The sequence below is a fragment of the Excalfactoria chinensis genome, chromosome 19, assembly GCF_039878825.1.
Source record: "Excalfactoria chinensis isolate bCotChi1 chromosome 19, bCotChi1.hap2, whole genome shotgun sequence".
Taxonomy (NCBI): domain Eukaryota; kingdom Metazoa; phylum Chordata; class Aves; order Galliformes; family Phasianidae; genus Excalfactoria; species Excalfactoria chinensis.
The window spans coordinates 6,813,845-6,835,384 of record NC_092843.1 but is presented as its reverse complement, the minus strand read 5'-3'; the positions used below and the strand labels follow the sequence as shown (position 1 = coordinate 6,835,384).

General features: G+C 39.5%; 1 protein-coding gene across 9 annotated transcripts in view; it reads left to right on the top strand.

The window, feature by feature from the left end:
- The window catches only part of BCAS3 (BCAS3 microtubule associated cell migration factor), a 301,481-nt gene that overhangs the window by 26,250 nt on the left and 253,691 nt on the right, over nt 1-21,540 (top strand). For all 9 annotated transcript variants that reach the window (XM_072353527.1, XM_072353531.1, XM_072353526.1 and 6 more), the window contains exons 8-9: nt 14,580-14,687; nt 17,318-17,394. In XM_072353527.1, the coding sequence (XP_072209628.1) occupies nt 14,580-14,687; nt 17,318-17,394 (185 nt within the window). The remainder of the gene's footprint in view (nt 1-14,579; nt 14,688-17,317; nt 17,395-21,540) is intronic.

Genomic DNA, 21,540 nt, shown 5'->3' with positions numbered 1-21,540 from the left:
CCCACTTCTCACATTCCTCAGAGTAGCTCTCCCTGGAAAATTTTTTACCAGATTACCACTGCAAATGTGGTGGTTGTGCTGAGAGCTCGCCAGGTTATGCCATGACTGAATCATGCCATTGAATGTGTGAAGGGTGTATTCCCTCACGATCAGGAAATCGCACACAGTTGGATTGGGCAGATGGTTGTGGTTTACGGTTGTATTGGACCGCATGACAAAGAACCATGAAGTTTGTTAAATAGTTTTGGTCTACTGCTGAGGACTTTGCAAAATGTTTTGTTTGAACACCGTCAAGGATGTATAGGCTTACATTTCTAGAGAGCAACCTTTAAATGAAGGTTTTACTTTTATTTTCAGCCTTTTGAAGGATATTTGTCTCTTTTAGTGCCTTGTAGTGTATCTCTGTAGTGTATCCCCCTTCAAAATAAAGCAGAATTACTGGAAAACGTAGGTTTGCATTGCTTTGTAATTTTTCAAATTTGTTTTCTTGTTGAAACAACAGCAAAAATTCCTCCCTGATCACTGTTAGTGTAGGAATTGCTTTTTCTGGAGGTTGGGATCTGGTTCTAAAGAGCACAGCAGAACCTTTTAGGTTGGCTCAAACTCCCCCTCTGCTTTCTGTTACTTTGAGGGAGTGAGTCCCAGAGGCTCCTCATACTCATGGAAAGCTATAAAGCATCATTAAATGCAAAGTGTGCCATCCCACCAACTGCCTTGCAAAAACTTCCTTCCGTTCTAAGGATGAAGGCCATTATCTCTGGTTAGGAGAGGAGGTTAGTAGGACAAATCTGTGTATTTTTAACAGTTCGTGTGGTAGCTTTCAACATCCTGAGAGATACAAGCTCTGCGTAAAGCAGCTTGAATTCCTTCTACCGACGCTGGATTTGATCATTGTTATGTGATAAAGACAGCAATGTTCTTTACTTAAAAAGAGCTCTTCGTGTCCCAGAGATTTATTTTTTTTCCCATAACTTCTTTCTATAATTATATCAAAGTGCTTCAGATATTTCTGTAATGTTTAACTAGCAGTTACTGGGATCTCTGCAGATTTTCTCACAAACTGAAATGCTTTAATGGCAGAAGGTAACGTTTCTGTCAGTAAGTGCTGAGGGCGAGCAAGATCTGGTATTCTTCTGATATACCGAGAGTTTGTCTGAACTAGAGAAAGAAATAACCTTTGAACTACAATAAACTGCTAATCTTGGATCAAAACTGGAAGGAAGAAAATGAGTATTTGGGGTCAAGCTTTGACCAGTTGGTGAGAACTGGGGGTAGTGGTGACCTTTTAAAGCTTTGATTTATTAAGCTGTAAAAAGATAAACCTTTCCTAAGTGATCTCTGGGATAGTGCGGAGGTTCGGGAGAGCAGATTTCCGAGCTGAGGCATAGTTTCATTTTACGGCTGCTCCAACCCCCCGTGCGTGTAATGATACGGGGAGGAGATGGAGGGAAGGAAGTAGCCTTCTGCTAAATGCACGGCCAGATAAAACCAGCTGGAGCACGTACCTTCCCCGAGTAACTTGTCAAAAGAAGCACTACAGGGAAAAGATAATGCACAGCGCCATTACAGGAGAGCTGCTGCTTCCAGGGCCACTTTAAATTCCACTTTAAATTATTAAATACTGTAAACGCTATAAAGTTAATTAGAAGAGGAACAAACTCTACAAAGATAAATGTGTTTTCAATATGTTTCTCAGGGAGGGTACAGTAGAAACCAGTGAATGAGAGGAAATTTATTTCTGGCAGCACTCTAGACATGGAACTGTGGTTGAACTTTTTACCCTAATTACGTCCCCGCTAATGCCTGCAGCGGTCTGGAATCAAAGCGGCCCTTCAGGCCCTGGAAAGTCTCTGATGTGGCGAGCGTTTGTTGTGTGATGAGGGTTACTTAAGAAAAAATGGAATATTGTGACAGGATTTTTCAAAATTTCTCAGTTACCACCCACCTCACTTGTTGCCTACAAAAATAGAGTAATTGTTTGCATCTGTGTGTTTTTGTCTGTCTTAGAAATAACTGTTATAAATCAAAGTGACACGGGCCCAGAGAACAGTTCAGGGTTGTATTTTCTTTTCTTGTACATTCTGCAGTGATTTCTGTTATATTCTGCAAGAAGGATTTAAAGTGCATTGCAGAGGTGTTAGAAATTCTGGGATGATTTGTTTTTCCTTTTTCTGAACATACCAACACTACGGTGGAGATCCCAAGTCGATTCAAAGATGCTGCTTAATATGTTTTTTCCTGTATAATGGCTCCCTTCACGCTCGTAGCGTGAGCAGCTAATTACAACCTGCACTGCAGCCCCTATCTACGTTGATACACAACTGCTGCCTCTTGACTAATTCACTACAACTTGACAGTGGTTGAACTTTGCATCCCCTAATAAATGCCACTTGCTCTCTTCCAGCAGCTGCTCTCTGCAGTCCTTCGTGGTTTCTTTCTTTTATCTTTTTCCTTCAGTAATATTTAGTATACAGATGAAAAGTCAAATTAGTTTGAGTTGTAACATTCATATGCAGGTTAGATTCTTTTATGTATCTGAAGTGAGGAAAAAAGACCATTAAGACACAGCGATTGCTAGTAGTTAAAAAGAAAAAGCTGATCAGATTGGGTTTTTTCATTCGTTCTGATCTGGTTTATGAAATGCAACAACAGCCATTCATTCAACAGAACATGGGAGCTTTAAAATGTTACACTTAGAAACAATTTATAAAGCAAAATACGGGATTATTATTATTTTTTTTTCTTAAAAAATTCAGAATAGGTATTTAAAAGGTTCCTTCCTTGTGAAAGAGCAACAGGGCTTGTTCTCAAGGCAAGATCCTGCTTAATCCTTTGTTTTTTTTTCCCTTTCAATTCTGACTAGGTAATATATTCGCAGTGTCACCTGGAGGAGGGGCTGTAATGTACTTTGTGGATGGTTGCTCACAGGTTTAAAAATTATTTGTGATTTAAATTCATAAAATATTTTGTCAGTATAACTAATCCTAGGTTACATCTGAGGCCTTAAGAAAGTAACAGTAGAAGTTGTAATCAGTGTTGTCTGTTCAGTTTGAAGAGCTTTATCTCCCAGAGATCAGATGGCCCAGGGCCCAGCCTGGCCTTGGCCGCCTCCAGGGCTGGAGCACTCACAGCTGCTCTGGGCAGAAGTGCCAAGACCCTTGAAATGAGGAATTTCTTCTTTGTATCTGATCTGAATCTCCTCTCTATTAGTTTAAAGCCATTATCCCTTGTCCTATCACTACCCTCCCAAAGAGTTCTTCCCCAGCTTTCCCATGGTTGTTGATCAGAAGATACCACCAATAAAATAACGCAGTAAATAATCAGACTAAGGAATAAAAAAAAAAACCTTGGGCACGGATTTGGAATTTTACACACATTCTCAATCTATAAAATCTGAAGCTGGCTGGGGCTGTGAGTGGCTCCACTTACAAAGTGCTCTGTTTGGCATCAGCGCTTGCTTGGTGAAAGTTGGCTGTAGCTGAGATATTTCAGCATCAGCTCACTGTGTTCTGCTTTCAGAAATCTGATCTTTTTCTGTTAAGCTGTGGCATGTGGCTGTCTCTTGATACGCAAGAAGTTTCTATGTTTTTGGTTTTAGTCCATCTTGTGTGAACTTGAATAAATGTGGCATTTATTGCAACACAGATTGCATACCTCTGTGTCAGTGGTGAGTTCTGCTTTGTTTGACAGTGAGGAAAAGGAGGGCAAGACCACTCTTCAATGTATTTCATTTGGTATTTTTGGAGGAAATGCATCTACTGGAATTTGAACTTGATCAGCTGTTCATAGAGATGTTAATCTTTGATAGAGGTATGGCAGAAACGCAGTTACATTCGGCTCAGAAGTTAATCTTTGCTCGTGCTCTCCAAGATTCACAGGAATTTTTTGAGTTAAGCATGTGCTCATAGAGCGATCAAGGATAGCCAGGGCAGATTCATCACTGTTGTGTAAAAGGACTGTCTGGTTACACAGCAGAACAAAATCTGGTTCAAAATATACCAGAAGAACTGATCCTGCTCTGAGAAGCAGAGCTCCAGATGTACGTTTCCTCAGTGATAGCTATGGTCAAATAAGCCTTTTGATAAACAAATCTCTTGAGATGCTGCTTATCTCCCTGTATTAACTAACTCAAAATGCGATGGGACAGCTATATTTTGTAACATGTGGTATGTCTCATTGAAGTGGAAAGTGTGTCACACTCCAGTCTCTCTGCAAAAGCGTGCCGCAGCTGAGAAGCCAGCTTGTGCTATATTTTACACTTCAGTGGCAGGCATGCCACATGCCATGGAATGGAGCAATGTAATGCAACATGCTGCACTACATGAAGGTAGGTTGTAGGCTGTTGTTTGGCTTTGTGCAGCTTTATGCATTTTGAAACTGAAAAAAACATACATCTAGAAAGCCTCTTCCAGCAAAGAGGATGAGTAATGTTATGGGCAAGTGGTGCGACAGGAGAAGTGTGCTGTTGGTAAAGCACGTTGGTAATGTGGGAAGAGCATCTGCTGCTGAAACTGAAGGGTGAGGTAGAGCTTGCCGGGCTCGTTGGTGTTTTGAGGGGTTCACTTTTGCTTTTCTCCCTGAACAAAGGGTGCTGTTCTCAGAGTATCTGTATTGATAATACCAACATGCTGATAAAACCAGGCCTTACATTTTCCTCTTTTATTGCTGTACAGTCAGACTGATGCCTAGGCTACAGACAGAAGCAAAGGTTGAGCTGTTGGTTTGAACAAAACTGAGCATCATGGTTGTTGAACAGAACTGGAACAATCCATGACCTGAATAGTTCAATCTGTTCTGTGACTGTCAAGGAAATCTGTCTTTGCAGGTTCTTCCCTCTCACCACCCCACAAGTGGAATGAAGTTGTCATTCTGTATTTGGTCATGGGTTTTGCCTGTCTTATGAACCATGGTACACGGTATATGTGGTATCAGTAACCTCCTTGTGTCAGCAGTGTGCACAGCTAGTTGGGAATTGCCTACCTGCATTGCCCTTTGGTAGGTTTACTTTTTAATGTGTTGACATGAACATTTTTTCTTTCTTATCTAACGTAGAGCTGTCAGCTCTCTCAGTAACGGAATCCATTTTGCTGTCCTGCATGACGAGCATTTATAGCATCTTTTCTTCTGACAGAGCTGTGGTAAGCTTAGGAACAAGGGGAATGTTGCTGTGGAGGCTGACTCCTGTCAGTATCCTGCTCCAGACCAGCTCAGAGCTCCCTGCTGCTCAAACCATGTACTGAGATTGCTTCCTTCACCCATGGCTCAGTGTGAGTCCTTGTAGGAAAAGGCTGGTAGTTGTATCCTGGTATCTCTGCTTTCAATCACTGTGCAAGAAGACATCGTGAATGGATATTCCTTAAATGCCTGCACACGGAGTTCAGAGTAATAGCTATTCAACTAACATTACTGTATTGTATGATGTATGAATGCTTGACTCTATTTTATATTTTTTGGTTGAGGTAAATACAGCTCTTTGTCCCCTGAAACAAATCTTAGACGTAATAACGCTTGTTTTGATCTTTCAACATTATGTAAAATGTTAGGAACAATTAATCTTTGTATCAGTTTACTTTTTGTAAATGACTGTACGAAGCCTATTTATGGAGTGGCAGATCTGCCTACAGCCATCAGTCTGCTTTTAACTTCTTCTTCATCTGGAAAGAAAAAGCTTAAGTAGCTTCCATGTGGACACGTAAAAGCTTTGATTGGGATAGGAAGAACTGAGGACTTGCTGCGTGTTTTGGTGAGGTTTTGTATGTTCGTGCTGCTGTGATAAACGCTGTTAGTGGTGTGTGTGTGTAGTTGGTGCACTGTGCTCTGTTGTTGTGGTAAGTGGATGCACTTGATCTCCTGGAGGGGAGTGCTGGCCTGGCCACTTAGGAGTGGCACTTGACAGCCGATTCTGGGGTGGTAATTAGAGAAGCTTCACAGGGGCTGGGTGTCCAGCAGCAAATGGCAGCTTCTAGAGGATTGATGGATGCTGATAAAACAGTGGGAAAGAAGCCAGCTCAAAATCTAACAGCAAATAGGATTATTATTATTTTTTGAAGAAAGGGATCTGATGGAAGAACCTGATGCTTTTAACCTTCTGGAAAAGAACAGACTGAAATATCTGTAGATAAAAAAAAGAAAGCTTCCCTCCCCAACCCCTTCAAAATAATGAATTCCAACTATTAAGTTGGTTCATTACTTTGATTAGCCGTATAAAGAATAGATATAATCAATGTAGCAATTCTCTGGCATGGTTGTTTTCTTTTTAATAGCCCTTAGATCTCTTCCAAAAGTGAATGCTTTTGCTAAGGTGAGGTATCTTTTGCCATACCTCCTTAATTAAATCGATAAAACTTAACAGATTGTGTGAGTGCCCTTGAAAAGAACGATGTGTACAGTCCAGTGTAGAACATCTTAGAATCAGTTGCCAGTGGGAATGTATTCACGAGGTTGGATGTGAAAAATAAGGACAGGAATTTAATTGCTTTACAATAAGCTTGTTTTGACCGTAGCCATTAAATCTTTGAATGATGTTGATTATGTCAGACTTTTAGTTAAAAGTTTTGTCTACTAATTGTGTTCTTTAAGAATTGCACTGGTGGAAGAATGGATGTAGCTTTCTGTCCTGATGCAGTGTTGCATGTGACCTGAAGTACGCTGGTTTCCCTTTTTGCTATTTCCTTGTTCAGCAAAGGAGTAGTTTACTTGTACATTGTCTGTACTGAAGGCTGTACTAAATCTCATCTAGTGGTCTCTTTTGGCCCAGCCACATAAGCTACATTTTCTTTCATTCACCCACGGGCAACCGGTATGGTTTTCTTTTGGTATCTTATTTTCTTGTCCCTTGAGGTGGGACTTGTATTGCACCTCAAACAAAACGTTTTCTTCACAACTGGTGACTTAAAATATTCTTCCTGTATTCCGGTGTGACCACAATAGTGGTGAGGTGAGAGGAGGGTGGAAACTTTATTCTAGACTGATGGATTTGATCAAAATACTTGAGGAAGATGTAAGAGAGAAGTTTGTATCTTTCTGTATTTAACACAAATATTTTAGTGCCATATCGAATAATTTCCTCATTTGTATTTAAAGGATTGGATTTAGTAACATGTGTCTAGGATTGGTACAGGTTTTTCTTATTTAAAAATAAGTGCTTCCATGCTTTTTGCAATTTGTGGTACACTTAAAATGTCTGTGCTGCTTTGTGTTTCACTGCGACGCGCTCATTTTTGGGAAGTGTCACTTTCTCAGAAATCCTACCCTGCTTTTCCTGATTTTGAATGAATTTCAAGTGCTGCGAATGCAAGTAAGAAAATTACTTACAGAGTTGAGTTCTCGAGCTTTCGTTTTAGAAAGTTGTGATGCAGAAAGCCAGGGAAGTTTAGAGAACTACGTGGTGAAAGTCTCAGCAAGACTTTTTTTTCTGCAGTGAAGTTGTGAGGAATAAATAATACCTCCTCGGGTTTATTAAAAACAAAGCAAAACAAAGAGGGCGAAAAAAGCATTAACAAGAAACAGAGAAAATGAATTTACTCTCTGTGGGGAATCAGTAATCCTGCAAAGTAGAGTTCCATCCTGTTGTACATCCTTGAGAAAGAAGATGACTGTGCTGCAGCACCAGAGAGCTCAGAGAAGCGCTGCAAATATGTGTCAGGGCTGGTAAACAAACTTGCAACGTAAGGCTTAAAATCTTTTCCATTTTATTGCAGATTAGCTGGCCTGCCTTGAATGCTTACTGATTTATGGAAAAGATAAATGGGTGCAAGGAGCTTTTTAATGTTGTTGACAGAGACATAAAAGCTGGTGGTTATAAGCAGAATGTGTACAAATTCTGTCTTGAAGGAGTAATTTCATAAAAAATAGATTTTTCTAGATGTTGGAACAACCCATTTAATGATGGAGCACTTGTTGTTGCTCAGAGTCTTTTAAGACAAAGTTAGGGTGCTTACTAAAAAATAAATTCTTAGAGCTTCTGAAACATTTTGTACTTGGCCTCTAAAGAGAAGATGATCCTTCTAGGATTGGAAATCTGCTAATCGGAGTAAACCTCCATTGGGGTGTTCAGGAGAAAAAGAATTGCCTTTGTGGTGTCAACATGCTAAGAATTTTCCTAAAAGATCATAACCTAATCTTGTGCTTTAAATTCCCAGTGTAAAGATTCAGGAAGGGCTTCTTCCAGTATACAGTTAAGTGACTGTGCTGCATGTCCAGCTTCTGTTCTGCTTTCCTTCCTTCTCTCTGATGTGCCAGTGCCTGACCACAGCTCACAGAGATTACTGGGCGATCTCAGCCACCGCTGTGTCGGAGCTTGGAGCTGTCTCACAGGTGGGCTCTTCCTGCTGCTGTGAGGAGGTAGAAACAAATAAACCATCACAAGGAGAATGTCAGTATAAGGAAACAGTCTGACTAATTGGGCATCCACATTAGTGTGTAAAGCATGTGTGGGAACACACAGTGCAGCAGCTGATGTTCACCTGAGGTTATATTTTTAGAAGCAGTAAAAAGTCATGTTGTTGGAAATCAAATGGTTCTGCACAATAGAATAATAAAACCATTCACCTGACCTCATTTTGAAGCACTGCGATGAAAAAGGAGCTCTTCTGCTGTGAAACAAAACTTCAAAGATAACAGACAGAACTTGACAGAATAATTGCTGTGTGTTTAAATTAATAATTTTATGTAAACCAGTGGTAACTGTGGTATGACTGCATGGCAAAAGTCAAATTGCTTTTGACTGGAAGCCTGTGACCTGCTGTCTGAAGGTGGCTTAGCGAGTGCTGTTAGATTTACTGATCTAAGTATCTTGCTAAATATACTGTACTTAGAACAATAAATAATTTGTGCTAACTATAATATGAGTTGTAACTTGTACGGTTGCATGACTCAACCCCATCAAATCCAAGTAGGAATTGGTTGAATGTTGTTGTTATAACTTGCCAGATAATACCTGATAGTATCAAAGCTGGAATAGTGATTAAATCAAAAACTGCTTTTTTTATGGCTATATGTTAGGTTATAATTATGCTGATGTGGTTTTCACATCTCCACCAACCTGAAGTATTGTCTTGTGCATTGGGAACTGATGAACTGATGTTCATCAGTACATGACAGAACAAGAAAGAATTTTTATTCTAATATGAAGGCTATAAAAAAGAAATGGAGGTCATTACTCTAGGAAACCTGCTGCTAATACATGTAATATTTGTCCTGTGTAAATACAGTAAGGAGCTGCCTTGTGAGAGTGCAGAGCAAGGCGGATGTAATGTAATTCTTTGTGTAATTAGAAGAAGATGGAGATGAATGTGGTGCAGTTCCAGCAGGTGGGAGGAACACACAGCACTTTGCAGGTTGCTACCTTAGGCAAGGATAAGTTCATCTGGAAAGAAACTCTTTCCCCTTGTTCTATCACATGAAGTCGTGTAACCAAAAAGAGACTCTGGGTAAAGGAGCAGTGATTGTCTGCAGAGAGCTGCCTCTTCCTTTGTTAAAGGAAATTATGGACTAGCCACTGAATTAACAGTTACTGCTTGACTTAAGGAATCTTTAGAACACGTTCTTATGATATGCCTTGGGAGTTTATTTTTGGTACAGATATGGCTTAGAGTCCTGCTAATGTGTTCCTGAAAGAGGACAGCTTTCTCTTTATTTGTTGGATTAATGCAGGCGTTCTTTTCATGTGATCTCACTATTGGTAATTTATTTTAATGGCATCTTTTCCTACGTTTTAAATTCACTTGAATTCTTTTTGTTAACACACTTATTAGCAATAGTAGTTGAACTGTTCTTCAGAAGAAATTTGCAGTCTCTCTATAAAGGAGTACAGGTGGTAGGAAATCGGTACAACGTGCTGTACATCTGTATACTTCTCCTAATGAAGGCTGTTCCTATTGTCTTAGTGATTTTGTTGCTATATAAAACTAGTTGTGATCTCCTAACTTATTACTGTTCCAAAGGGGCCTCACTGCACATCTCACGTTATATAGACATAGTGCAAAAGGAGGTGGAGGGAGATGCTTCCCTTGATCTCATTTTCTAAGGATTCTGGCCTCATCGTCTGTGAAGAGAGAACAAAAGCTCCAGGGATACCTATGGCAGCCAAACACTGTTTGTCTTCAGATGTGTTTTATAATTCTACAGTGAGGTTTACATGGGAATTTGCCGTTTGTAGGCAGGCACTGTAAAGACTTTTCTGAAGCAGAAAATTACGACCTCGCTTTGGTTCCACCCCTCTTGTCCAGTCTTCATGTAAGAAGTGTGTGTTTTGTACAGTGTATTTGTCTCTGTATGCAAACACTTTACATAGCTTTTATAAATTGTGAGTCATTGCTAACAAATCTGTGAAGAGGTGATACTTATGTCGTGATGCATAAGCACAGATGTAATCAAGTGCCAGCTGTACGAGGCATCTGTTACTTTTCTTCTATCCTTGCACTGCAACAATCTAGTGCAAGATATAAGAACCTGTGCACTATTGTGTATTTATTAATGCTGATGTTTTGAAGGTACTGTTACATTTTTTTGCCCGTTATCTTTGAAGTAGTTGTTCTTATCTCTTCCTTAAGCAACTATTTAACAAACAGGATACAGAGCAAAAATTTGTTCATGATCTGTGGGAGTAATTTGCAAGGATTTTATTTGTGACAGGCTTAATGTAATTACCAGACTGTAAAAGCCAGTGTTGTCACATTCCTGTCTTAATCTTTCCTCTTTACATAACCATCACGGGTACACTGAAATATGACCAGAGCTCTTCTCACCAACGAGATAAGCATGAACCATCGGCGCTTCAGATTATCAGAAGGAAGGCTCTTTGGCCAGAGGTCCCTTTGCTTTGTTTCCTGTTTGATAGCGGTAGTTTGTTGTCATAGGCCATCGGCTGGCTTATTTCAGGCACATTTACACTGTGGCTGTACGAACCTTTGATGACATGAATGTTCATTTTGCGTTCCTGAAATAGAACGGGATGCAATATTTCTGGTATCATACAGTTCTGAGAACTTCTCATTGGCAAGAGATGATTTTGCAAATTTTTTAGGCTCTGTCTGGCAACTTGTGGTGTTTTTGGTGCTTTTCTTTGGCAACTTGGATGCATCTGGTTTTGCAGCTGAAATTTCAATAGACTGTTGATAACACAGAGTGTTACTTTTCATTCTCAGGTGTTGTTTCAGGCATTTAATGTTTGATTGTGTGTTTGTCTGATAATGTAATGGAGAACATTGCTATACACAGAGCATCTTGCCTAAGTAAATGTTTTCTTGAGGCTCTGCGACAGACTCCAGGATATTTATTGATAATGATGCTTTATCTTACTGAGCACTGCCATTTTTTGTTTAACTGGTGTTTTGAAGTGAAAGTGTCTCGCTTAGTGGAAGTCTTTTTGCTATTCAGTAACATAACAGGAATAATAAAACAAAATGGCTGGCCGAAGTGTTATTTAAGAAGACAAAATGCATTCATTCTCTATGTTTGAGTTTGGAAGATTTGATTTCATATGCACCTTAAATAGTGGGTTAAAAAGGAGTTGAGATTTCAAGCTTTTAAAAACTGTGTCCAGATTATTCTTGATTTTTAACTGTAAGAACATAGGAAGTGCCATAGTTGAGTCTGCCTTCCTCTGCTACGTTGGTGATGGAAATCCCTGCATTCTCTGTTTCAAGAGTTACAAAGATGTCAGAGGAGCATCAGGAAAAGCTGTGTTACGTGGCAGTTGTGTGATGGCAAGCCAGCTATAGCTTTTGCAGCCCTGTTGCACATTGTTTATTGCTCAGTTCCTGCACTCCCTCTTTCTTTCTTCCTTCCATGCTTGTTAGACCTTTCAGTAAGCCCTTTTGGTGTACTAACCTGTGGGAGAATTCCCTTTAGAGGGGAAAAGAAAGGACAAAGTGCTATTTGTCTGCTAATTTAATAAGCTAAAATGGGTCAATATAGAATCCATTGCGTATCGGAGTCTGTGAAGGGAAAGGACAGAACTCACCAAGCTGACATCACTGAAATGGGGTAGGGTGATCTCTTATTACTGACTGTGAGCAGTGTGGGCTAATCATGATGCTCTTATTATTCTCTAAGTGCTGTGACACATAAATGAATACTTAGATCTGTGTCTGTAATCCCCATTTTCCTCTTTAAGAAGTACTGATTTTGCTGCAAGCTGAAAGATATGAAGAAGGGTAAAGGAAGATCATTCAGAAGACTCACATTTTTTCCGGTAGACAAAAAAGAATTTATTTGGGGAAGGAATTAAATTTTGAAGTGTTGGAGAATCTGTTCTTTTTGGGTTTGTTGAACAACGAAATTAAAATCTTGAAGCTATTGATCTCTGCACAGCTTTTGGAGTGGGATTCAGAAATTGAAATTGGGTTAGTTCGATGAATGTTTCTATGTCTAATGAATTGAGAGAGCTTTAGTAGCAAATGAGGTTTGTAACAGCCATTATGTTGACAAGGAAATGTGATTAATAACCAGAAGGAAATGGTAAGGAGATCAGTCTTTTTATTTTCTTCTTTTTTTTTTTTTTTTTTAACCCTCCCATCTTTGAAGTGTTTGCCCTTGGCCAAGATGGGTCTTTCTCTTTACTTTCTCATTCAAGCATCCTCAGCTGCCTGGAGACTCGTGGTAAAGCTGGGTTTCCATGCTGCCGGGAGCACAAACATTATGGAGAAAGAAAGAAATATAAGTCTTTTTTTTTTTTTTTTTTTTTGGCTATTGCCATTTGTTTCTCCTCATTCAGTCCCAGGAACTTTCTGAAATGTATTTGACCTGGACTTCATACATATTTCAGAACATAATTAAAAAGAAGTACCAACAATGCGGCGCATCATTTTCTGATCATAGATTGCAGCGTACCAGGGAATGAAAAGAAAGATAACTGTTGGAAGGTGGAGTTGAGTTGGAGCTGCGTAGAATTTCAGGGTACGTTTGGCCCAGTCCACACGACTACTTCATCATTAGCACTGAATTCAAAGCTCGCTGGTTTTTAGCCAGCACAGCTTACAAAAAGCACGGGTAGAATTTTCTCACAAGCAGCCAGAAGAGAGTCATGATGTAATAAAAATTACTCATTTGAGCACAAGATTGATTGCTCCCAATAATTCTGAGGGTGCTGTGTGTATCAGGAGATGCGTGCTTTTGAATTGTAGTCATGTAATTATGCACATGTCCAGTGAAACAGTGGAGATGGCAGTTATGTTCCACATGAGCTTAAATGGAAATAATAATGGATTTCACTTACGCAAATATAATTTTAGCTACATAAATTTGTGTAATTCCTGTTTTTGAAATAATCCTTGTGCCCTTATCAAAATAATAATTTTCTTTTAGTAGTCAATGCACTTATATCAGGGAAAGCTTGTACACAGATGCAGCCTGTGACTTTCTGTATTTTCTAGCAGTGATGAGCTTCCAACACAATGTAACTGAACTTGAGTCTTACTGTGTAAAAAGTGTTTTTGGAGGACCTTTGAAGTGCTTATAATTAAGAAATAGCACCCCTTGAGTTATTAGCCTGAGTGTATGCCTAGAAAAATGTATATTTTGGGAAGAATTTCCGTAGGCAAAATGTCAATTTTATTTTTTCTATTATTCTTCGGCTGTTATCATTTTCTACTTATATCGTACATTGGTTCTCTGCTGTGTACGTATCGTTTGTAGCATCTCACAACATTTAAGGTAAACAGATGGGGATTGTACTCTTTTCCAGAATATTCTTGAACAACTTGAGCAGATCCAAAGGACAAGTGAGTGTTGTGTCAGGAATTGTGTTAAACTCCATAAAATAAAACAGATAGGGGTAAGGGGAAACACCCTCCTTCACCAATACTTAGTGTATGTTTGTACAGCTGGCAATTTGTGCTGCTTCATATTCGTTGACCTAGGAGAAGCCAACATTTTAATGTGTTCTTGGAGTGGAAAAAAGGTGTTATGGAAAAGAACTGCCACATCAAAGCCTCTCCTCAGCTTGTAAAATGGTTTCCACCACTACCTTCCTCAGCCCTATCGGAACACTCAGCACTTCCCCTCTCAAAAGAAAGCAAGCCTTTCTATTAAGAAATGGCCCTATGAGTTTTATTTATATTTAAATGATAAAAGTGCCGTGAAGCAGTTGAAAAGATCTATATAACTCAAACAAAAGTTCATCAGAGATGTAATGTAAGTTCTGTGTAATGCATCTCTATCAAACGAATAGTCGTATGGCTCAGCTGTTGCACAGAATGGAATATTCCCTTAAGGGAAACGTTTCTCTCTAAGATATTTTTGAAATTACTTAAACGTAGCCTGAAAACTTCATGTCTGTTAAATGATTTGTATTTTGTGTCAGATCTGATGTTCCAAAGTCTTAGGGACAAAGGAAACGAAGTGCTTGCTAATTGGTTGCACAGTACAGGTTCTTGACCACTGTGGATATTGTAACTCAGCTTGTAATCATACCTTCCCTAAATGTAGGAATCTTGTTCTGATCCCGTGCTCGTCAGCGTTATGCTTTTATTGCTAAAAGTATGAAGCCTTGTTTTGTCCTGCTGAAGTAATATGAAAATCGCTTTACACAAATTCCTTCTTTCTGTTAAAATCCCACGTTTTTTTATTCATTTTAGCACAAGCCCACCTTACTGCTGTGTGGACCTTTATTCTTTACGAACAGGAGAGATGGTCAAGTCTATACAGTTCAAAACTCCTATTTATGATCTGCATTGCAATAAAAGGTAAGGATGCTTACTGTATAACTTTCTGTGTTAAAGCATGTAAGATTTTGGTAATAAATGCAGTTTCTGGTATGTGTGCACTCCTTGGTTTTCATATTTTGCTGCAAGCTTAGCTTCTGTTTGCTGTTTCTCAAGTAATATCTTGCATACAACAGTGTGCTTCTCTGGTGCCTTTCCCTGGAGCAAAGCATTTTGCATATTAAATCATTTAAGCTTCCCTTAATTGTGATGAGAGTGAATAGGAATCAGTGGAATCTTTCGTCTTCTGCCTATAGATAGAGAAATGAGATCACAGTCTGAGTGGTGCTTAACTTGGCTGTGTAGAGTTTGTCTCTTTTGTTTGTGTTTCACTGTTCTGCCATATACATTACCTTCCTGAATATCCAAAAAAAACCACAAACAATAATCCTAGCATATACACTGTGCCCTATGGAGAACAATTCCCAAGTAAAGTAACAAAGCATCTCTTAGTTGGACTTGTCAGCTAATTTCTGACTTGGAAGATTGAATGTCAGGTTGTAAATACCTTGATTCTATGCAGTCATGGGATCAGATTTTTCTAAACTTTGGACATAGAAAAGTGAATACCCTTGTAGTTTACTGTATGCTTTTAAGAAGACCAGAAAACCCAGGATACATCTTTTGCATGATGATATTTTCTGATAATCCTTTAGTACTCCTGGTAGAACTTGTTGACCCAAGTCCATCATATGTGCTGCATTGATGCTTCTTCCTGCCCAGTTTAAATGCTAATGTCTTAAATTAGGTCAAGTAAAACGAAACAGAAGAAAAACAGTACTGCTAAGCAAACACCTTTAATGCCAAAACCAACTATATAATAAAGTTTTGGTGGTGTAAATGTCTGTAAAGAAGTAGAACGTGGTAGCGCTTGTTATCCTCACTCAATCTAGATACCATAAGGTGTGGGTAGGGTCATTGTATCAGGAAATAGATCAACTACAGTAGTTGAGTTGCTGAGTTACATGCCAGGAATTGGTCCCTGCTCCTTTAAAGGCCTGTCAGAAGGAGTTCACTACTTATCTGTGCAACTGTCCCTTGAAAAATTTAAAGTTCCCTTGTGTACAGTGTGATGATAGTAAATCTTTCCAGCCTGGCCTCATAGCAGAAGGAAAATCCAATTGTAAAAACAGTCAAAAGGCAAATCATCATTCAAAGTCTCTCCTAACTAAAAGGTCTAATGTTTCTTTTCCTAAGTGGTAAAATTGCAAAAGCTACTTCAAAGCTGTGTGGCTGTATTCAGGGTAGCTGCTTTTCTGGAACGTATCAGATTCTGTTATTATCCACAGAAAGCTCACGATTTCACAATGAAAATGCATTAAATGTGGCCAGGTGCAGTGCTAATGGTGCGTTAACCATACAATAGGCTAATGGAGTCCAAAGTTTTGGATTTAAAATAAAACTTGAGTAGCAGAAGAAGGGAAAACTGTTTATTATTTATGTATTTATACTCTAGAATCGTCCATCAGGTAGGTTTCATTTATAAGGAATGACAGTACTCTTACAAAGAGCGGAAAAGAAAAATCTAAGAGGATTGGGAAATATTACAATCAAATATACATAGGTTTTCTATATATACATTACAGTTGCACATGCATTGAAAGTCTTTCCATTATTCATTTAGTAACTTCTTTCTCAGCCTTGTGGAAGGAGTGAGAGGTGATAGGTTTCTGTTGTTTTCCTCCTTTGTTTTAGGTGATGGAAAGTGCTTTGTTTAACAAGAAACTTTGTTTGAAGCAAATATTAAGTCATGTGCAGAGATTATAACTTAAAATGGACTTTTATAACTTGGAAAGGGATGGAGAAGCATCCTTTTGACAACTGAAGAGATAAGGAAATAAAAAAAATCTTAAGTCAGTTACTTTTAGGATATCTCGGTTCCTCTCATTGAGTTGTTTGTGCTGCTTGCAGCAAGCATGTGGCCAGTTAGCATCACCATTTAGCAAAGGGCGTGTACTGAGAAGTTACTAAACTTTGAAGATGTTGCACTTCCCAGATATACATCTTTGGCCCTTGTTCATTTAGGCAGTGTGTTGTTTCACACATAGCTGTCATGGGTTTTTCTCCAGCTGACAAACATTACATTACATTATACATGTGTGTACGTACAAGTGAACACACAAATATGCCCTTGTAATTTTTCTTATTGGCGCAAATTTCTCACAGGTTTGTGTGATGATGGTCTTGGTATGAAAAGAAATCCTGCTTTTAATGAAGAAAAACACAGTGGCTTAATAAATTTGCAATGAGATGGGCAAGGGGATTATTTCAGATTTAGCTTGTGTTCTACCAATTGCTGATTCGTTATTTGAGTCACTGAAAGTAATTCAGGATCCTTGCAACTCCATTCTTTCTTTCTAATGGAGCTTTTACTGCAGAAGGTAATCATAAATACGCTGTGTTGTTCTGTATCAGATCTGTGTACTTCCTGAAATGAAGGTTATGTGGTTGGGATGAGAGAGAATCCTCAATAACTGCCATGTGTTGGTAACCTGGCACTTTATCACAGTAGAATTTATATTGATGCTTTTGAAATAATTACATTTAGATATTGAATCTTTAAACCAATGCATTTAATGTTTAAAGTACACGTTCCATTTCTTTGTTTTCAGAATACTCGTCGTAGTCCTGCAAGAGAAAATCGCCGCCTTTGACAGCTGCACTTTCACTAAAAAATTCTTTGTGACAAGTACGTATAACGCTGGGTTCAGTCCTTTTGCTCTGAGGTGGCATGAGATGAACCAGATTTAAAAAACATTTCTGCTTCTAAATCCCGAAAGCATCTGCAGGTCTCCATGGCTACAGCCAAGGCTTCAGGAAATCTGCTGCTTCAAAAAACCAACAGGTGTTACTCTGTGGATCTGTGGCTCTTGCATGTTGTTTTGCTCGTGTTGTTGCCATAGTTAATTTCTCATGGTTCTAGCAAGCACCTGCACTGGCGTCATGGGGTGGCTGAAGTATTCTGTTCCTTTTGCACAAATACGTGCAAAGAGTTCTGAATCTTGGATTGTGTCTGACAGCAACACTTTGGAAACAAACAGGTAGCAATTTGTACTCTTGTCATTTTCTCTTGCTCCTTAGGCTTAAGATGCATTTGTTTTTGTTTTTTTTTTCGTATTTCTTTACTTCAGCAGGCTCCAGAGCTCAAGTAGGTCAGAAATGTATTGTACTAGTAAAACCACAGGTCGGTATTTGCCTGCAGATGCTTTTTTATATATCCTGAACCTGAAGGAACTGTTTGCTCAGACCCTTGTATCCTGCTTTAGGTTATTGCTTGCCTTGCAGTAGCGGGCAATTGATTGTAACAGATAGGACTCTCCAACAGCTATTCCTCTACAGTGAGTGTCCCTTTGCTGTCCCAACATCTGTAACCAAGTAATCAACGTGTTATTAGAGAGTAGTGGTATGTTTTTGTTCTGACCTGTTGCTGATGTAGGTAAGATAAGGATGTAATTTACCTGCTCACAGACAGTGTGTCTTTGTAATACTGAACACCAAGTAGGTATTCACTGCAGAAGGATTAAACTGTAGTCTGTGTGCTAGTTAGAACTGCCACTTAAAATGTGCGCGTTATTCCAAGATGGTAATTTAGTTTGGAATAATTGGTGTTTTGCAGTTGAAAAGGAAACTTGAAATTTCCGGGGTGTACTTTCAGTTTCAAATGGAAAAGTTCTCAATTATCTTTCTGTGTTTCCTGTGCATATCAAGAAAATCCTGGTTACAAGAAGCTCTGTCCTGTAATCGTTTGGAGCACCATTATGCAGTAATATTAAAGTTGCCAATAGGTGTCAGTTTCTTCCTATACGTGGATGTAAGATGCATAAGAATCTGCTTGGTTCAGTGTGGAGAGCCAGATGGGAAGGGACTTGTGGTGTCCTCGTGTTCCTCACTTCTCTTTTTTATTCCAAACAGAGGCAGAGTACAAGCCTTGCTTTACTGCAGGTGAAAACCAACAAACCAACCAAACAAAAAACACATCTAGATTAAATGTGTATTCTAACAGTTCTAATTGAAGTAGCTGGTTAAAAAAAACAACAGCAAAACAATCAAACGAGCAAAAAAAAACCAAAACACCCTCTAGTGTGTTTTTAGAAATGAATTTGTATTTTGAGGAACAGGGATATCCTATTCCTCGCTGTAACTTTTGAATTTCCATGCCTTTCTGTGAAACAGCAGTGGAATTAAAGAGGATAAGAGTAGCTCTGATATGAAAATTGCAGCTCTGAGATGTCGTAGCTCACACTGTATTTCTCCAGTCGTGCTGCTGGTAACATGAGAAACCCAGGGTGATCCCAACATTTCTCCCTGCTGTGGGGTGCTCCATGCGCAGCCCACATTCTGCCCTGTGCATATGGGGACAGAGCCTTCCCTGTGCCCACTGTTGCCCACCTATGCCCAGGTAGCACTGGGTCATGTGTGCTGTTCCCTGGCACCTTTTTGGAGCCAGGGCAGGTGCCAGCATGTGCTGAGCATTTGGAGTCTTCGTTGTTGCCCTTCAAAAGTTGTGCCATCAAGCAGGTGCTGTGCTTTGGCACTTTGAAGGCTGCAGATTCTGGATGTGCTGAAATCTCGTTGACCCAGGAATACATCTTTAGAGGCTGAAGTTATGCTGATGTCTTTGAAGTTTCGTACAAATGCTCTACCTAGTCAACTGCTTTGGTTTCTGACAGTCGGCCAAGTAGCCAGCAGCTGGACTCTTGTGTCATTGTGAGGTTTTTGTTTTGTTGTTTTTTTTAATATAGAAAAGTGCAGAGTCAGTTTAAATTGGAGAAGGAGAAATCTCTGGAAAGGCAGCTTGGCAAAGGGTCTTGTAGGCCTCCTTGTCTCCATGCCTGGAGCATCCCTGCAGAAGGGTTGGCTGGTTCCCCTGGAGCCATCCCAGTGCATGGCAGCCCAGGCAGTATGACAGCAACACTGCCCAGAGTATTCGTCTTCATGGAGAAGATGCTCAGCTGTGTTAGCTGTCAGCTTTTGGTCAGAAGCGATGGCTTAGAAGGTCAAAAATATACAAAAGGGATCAGTGGGCCTTTGAAGATGTTTCCTTTACTGTGTAAACTACTGTGTGGAAAAAGAAGATGTTTTTAAAGAGGACTTTGTGGCGATGGGCAAATCACATCTTCCATTCATATCAGCTGAGTAGCGTGGGAGCCCTGGAACCTCACGCAGACAGCTGCAATGCAAACATAATTAAGCAGAAGCTTTTGCCCGTTTGGTTGACTGTTTACACATAGAAATTACATGCAGAATGTACAATTAAAAACAGTGTCAGGAATTCTGAAGTTTGATGTTCCTCAGCAATGCTAAAGCAGCTGTGTTGCACATGAGTAGTATTTGTCTTTCTGTTTTTGTTTTTGTGGTTAAATGTGTAGCTTAATATATTGTTGCAATAAATATACCATAAAATATTCAGGATGTAGAACATGGTCAAGTTCGTGCTGCCGTTGGAATGTTTAACTCTTGTGTTTCCTGATTTTTCAGGTCCAACTGAGCAAATCTGGTATAGTTATAACCTTTTTAATTTTTGTGCTTGCGATTAGATGGAAAAGTACTGATTTGTTGGAATGGCCACCAGCCAGCAGAGCCTTGTGAGAAGTATCAGTGTACAGGTGCTCCACTCTCGGTGTCTTGAGTTACATCTACTTAAGCTTGATTCGAAAACCTCCTGTGAGTAGTCATAGAAAAAGACCAGGATGTCCTCTGATTTACTCAGTGAGGTCTTTTAACTTGCTAAGGAAGGAAAGGCGTAACTTCATTCTGCAAAGGGCTTGAGGCAGTGCTTTCCTATGGCACTTCATGCTGCTGTCCCTATGGTTGGATCCAGCTCAGTTTCACTAAGAAAAGATTTGCGTGGAGGGGTGCATAAAGCCAAATAGCAGTTTTGTAACCTGCGCTGCTTTAAGTGCTCAAGTGGCATCAGAAATTAACTTGATGCCTATAATAAGAATACACTTCCTTTTGGTAGCTGTGAGTGTCAAGGTGTGGAAAACAGATTTTTAAGTGGTTAAGAGTTCACATAAGATTTCCTTCGGAGTCTTTTTGAGTACTCTGTGATTGAACAGTCAGAGACAAAAGTGATGTACAAGCTCTTCTTCCTACTTTGCTCTAAAGAACAGATGCAGAAAAGCTGAATTTCATTGATTTCTATTACATCAGTGCTCCCACAACCCTCTTCCAAAAATGCTTACTTAGTGGAACATTGATGATTATGAATGTGGCCTGATGGATACTTTCTTCTCTATAACGAATATCCTTCCCACCCCCTGGGCCCTAAGTAAGGATTATCACAGATAACATCATACATGTGGCATCATCTTTGTGTCCAATAACGAGTGCCTGCTCAGTTTCTCTGGCCCTTCCACTCCTCCTATTGATATATTCTCCATCCATTATTCTCCAGGGATGAAGACAGTTATTGCAGCCATTAGCTGGCACCACATGTCTATTGATGCTGTACAGCTAGAGCCTTAAGAGCTAATTTTCTAGATTTTAGTCAGAGTACTTTGTTGTATATAAAGTCTCAAAAGACTTGCCCAGCCACAAGTGAAACTTATTTGGTATGTGTTAAATACACCCTATACCTGCACCTGTCAGAATAAGGAAAAAAACATTTGATATTCCATTCTGCAATTTGGATGTGGTGTTCCTACTTTCATGAATGTTCACTTGCAAGAAGTAATACATTGCTTTCAGTTTGTCACGGGGTTGATCTGGAAATCATCTTGGCCTTTTTTTTTCTTGAACATTTTTGTCAGCTTTGCTAGAATTCCTTTTCCCTGATAGGCACACAGGGAGCAGTTTTGCTCTCTTTGCTTTGAAGTAAAAACAGTGGAGGTCT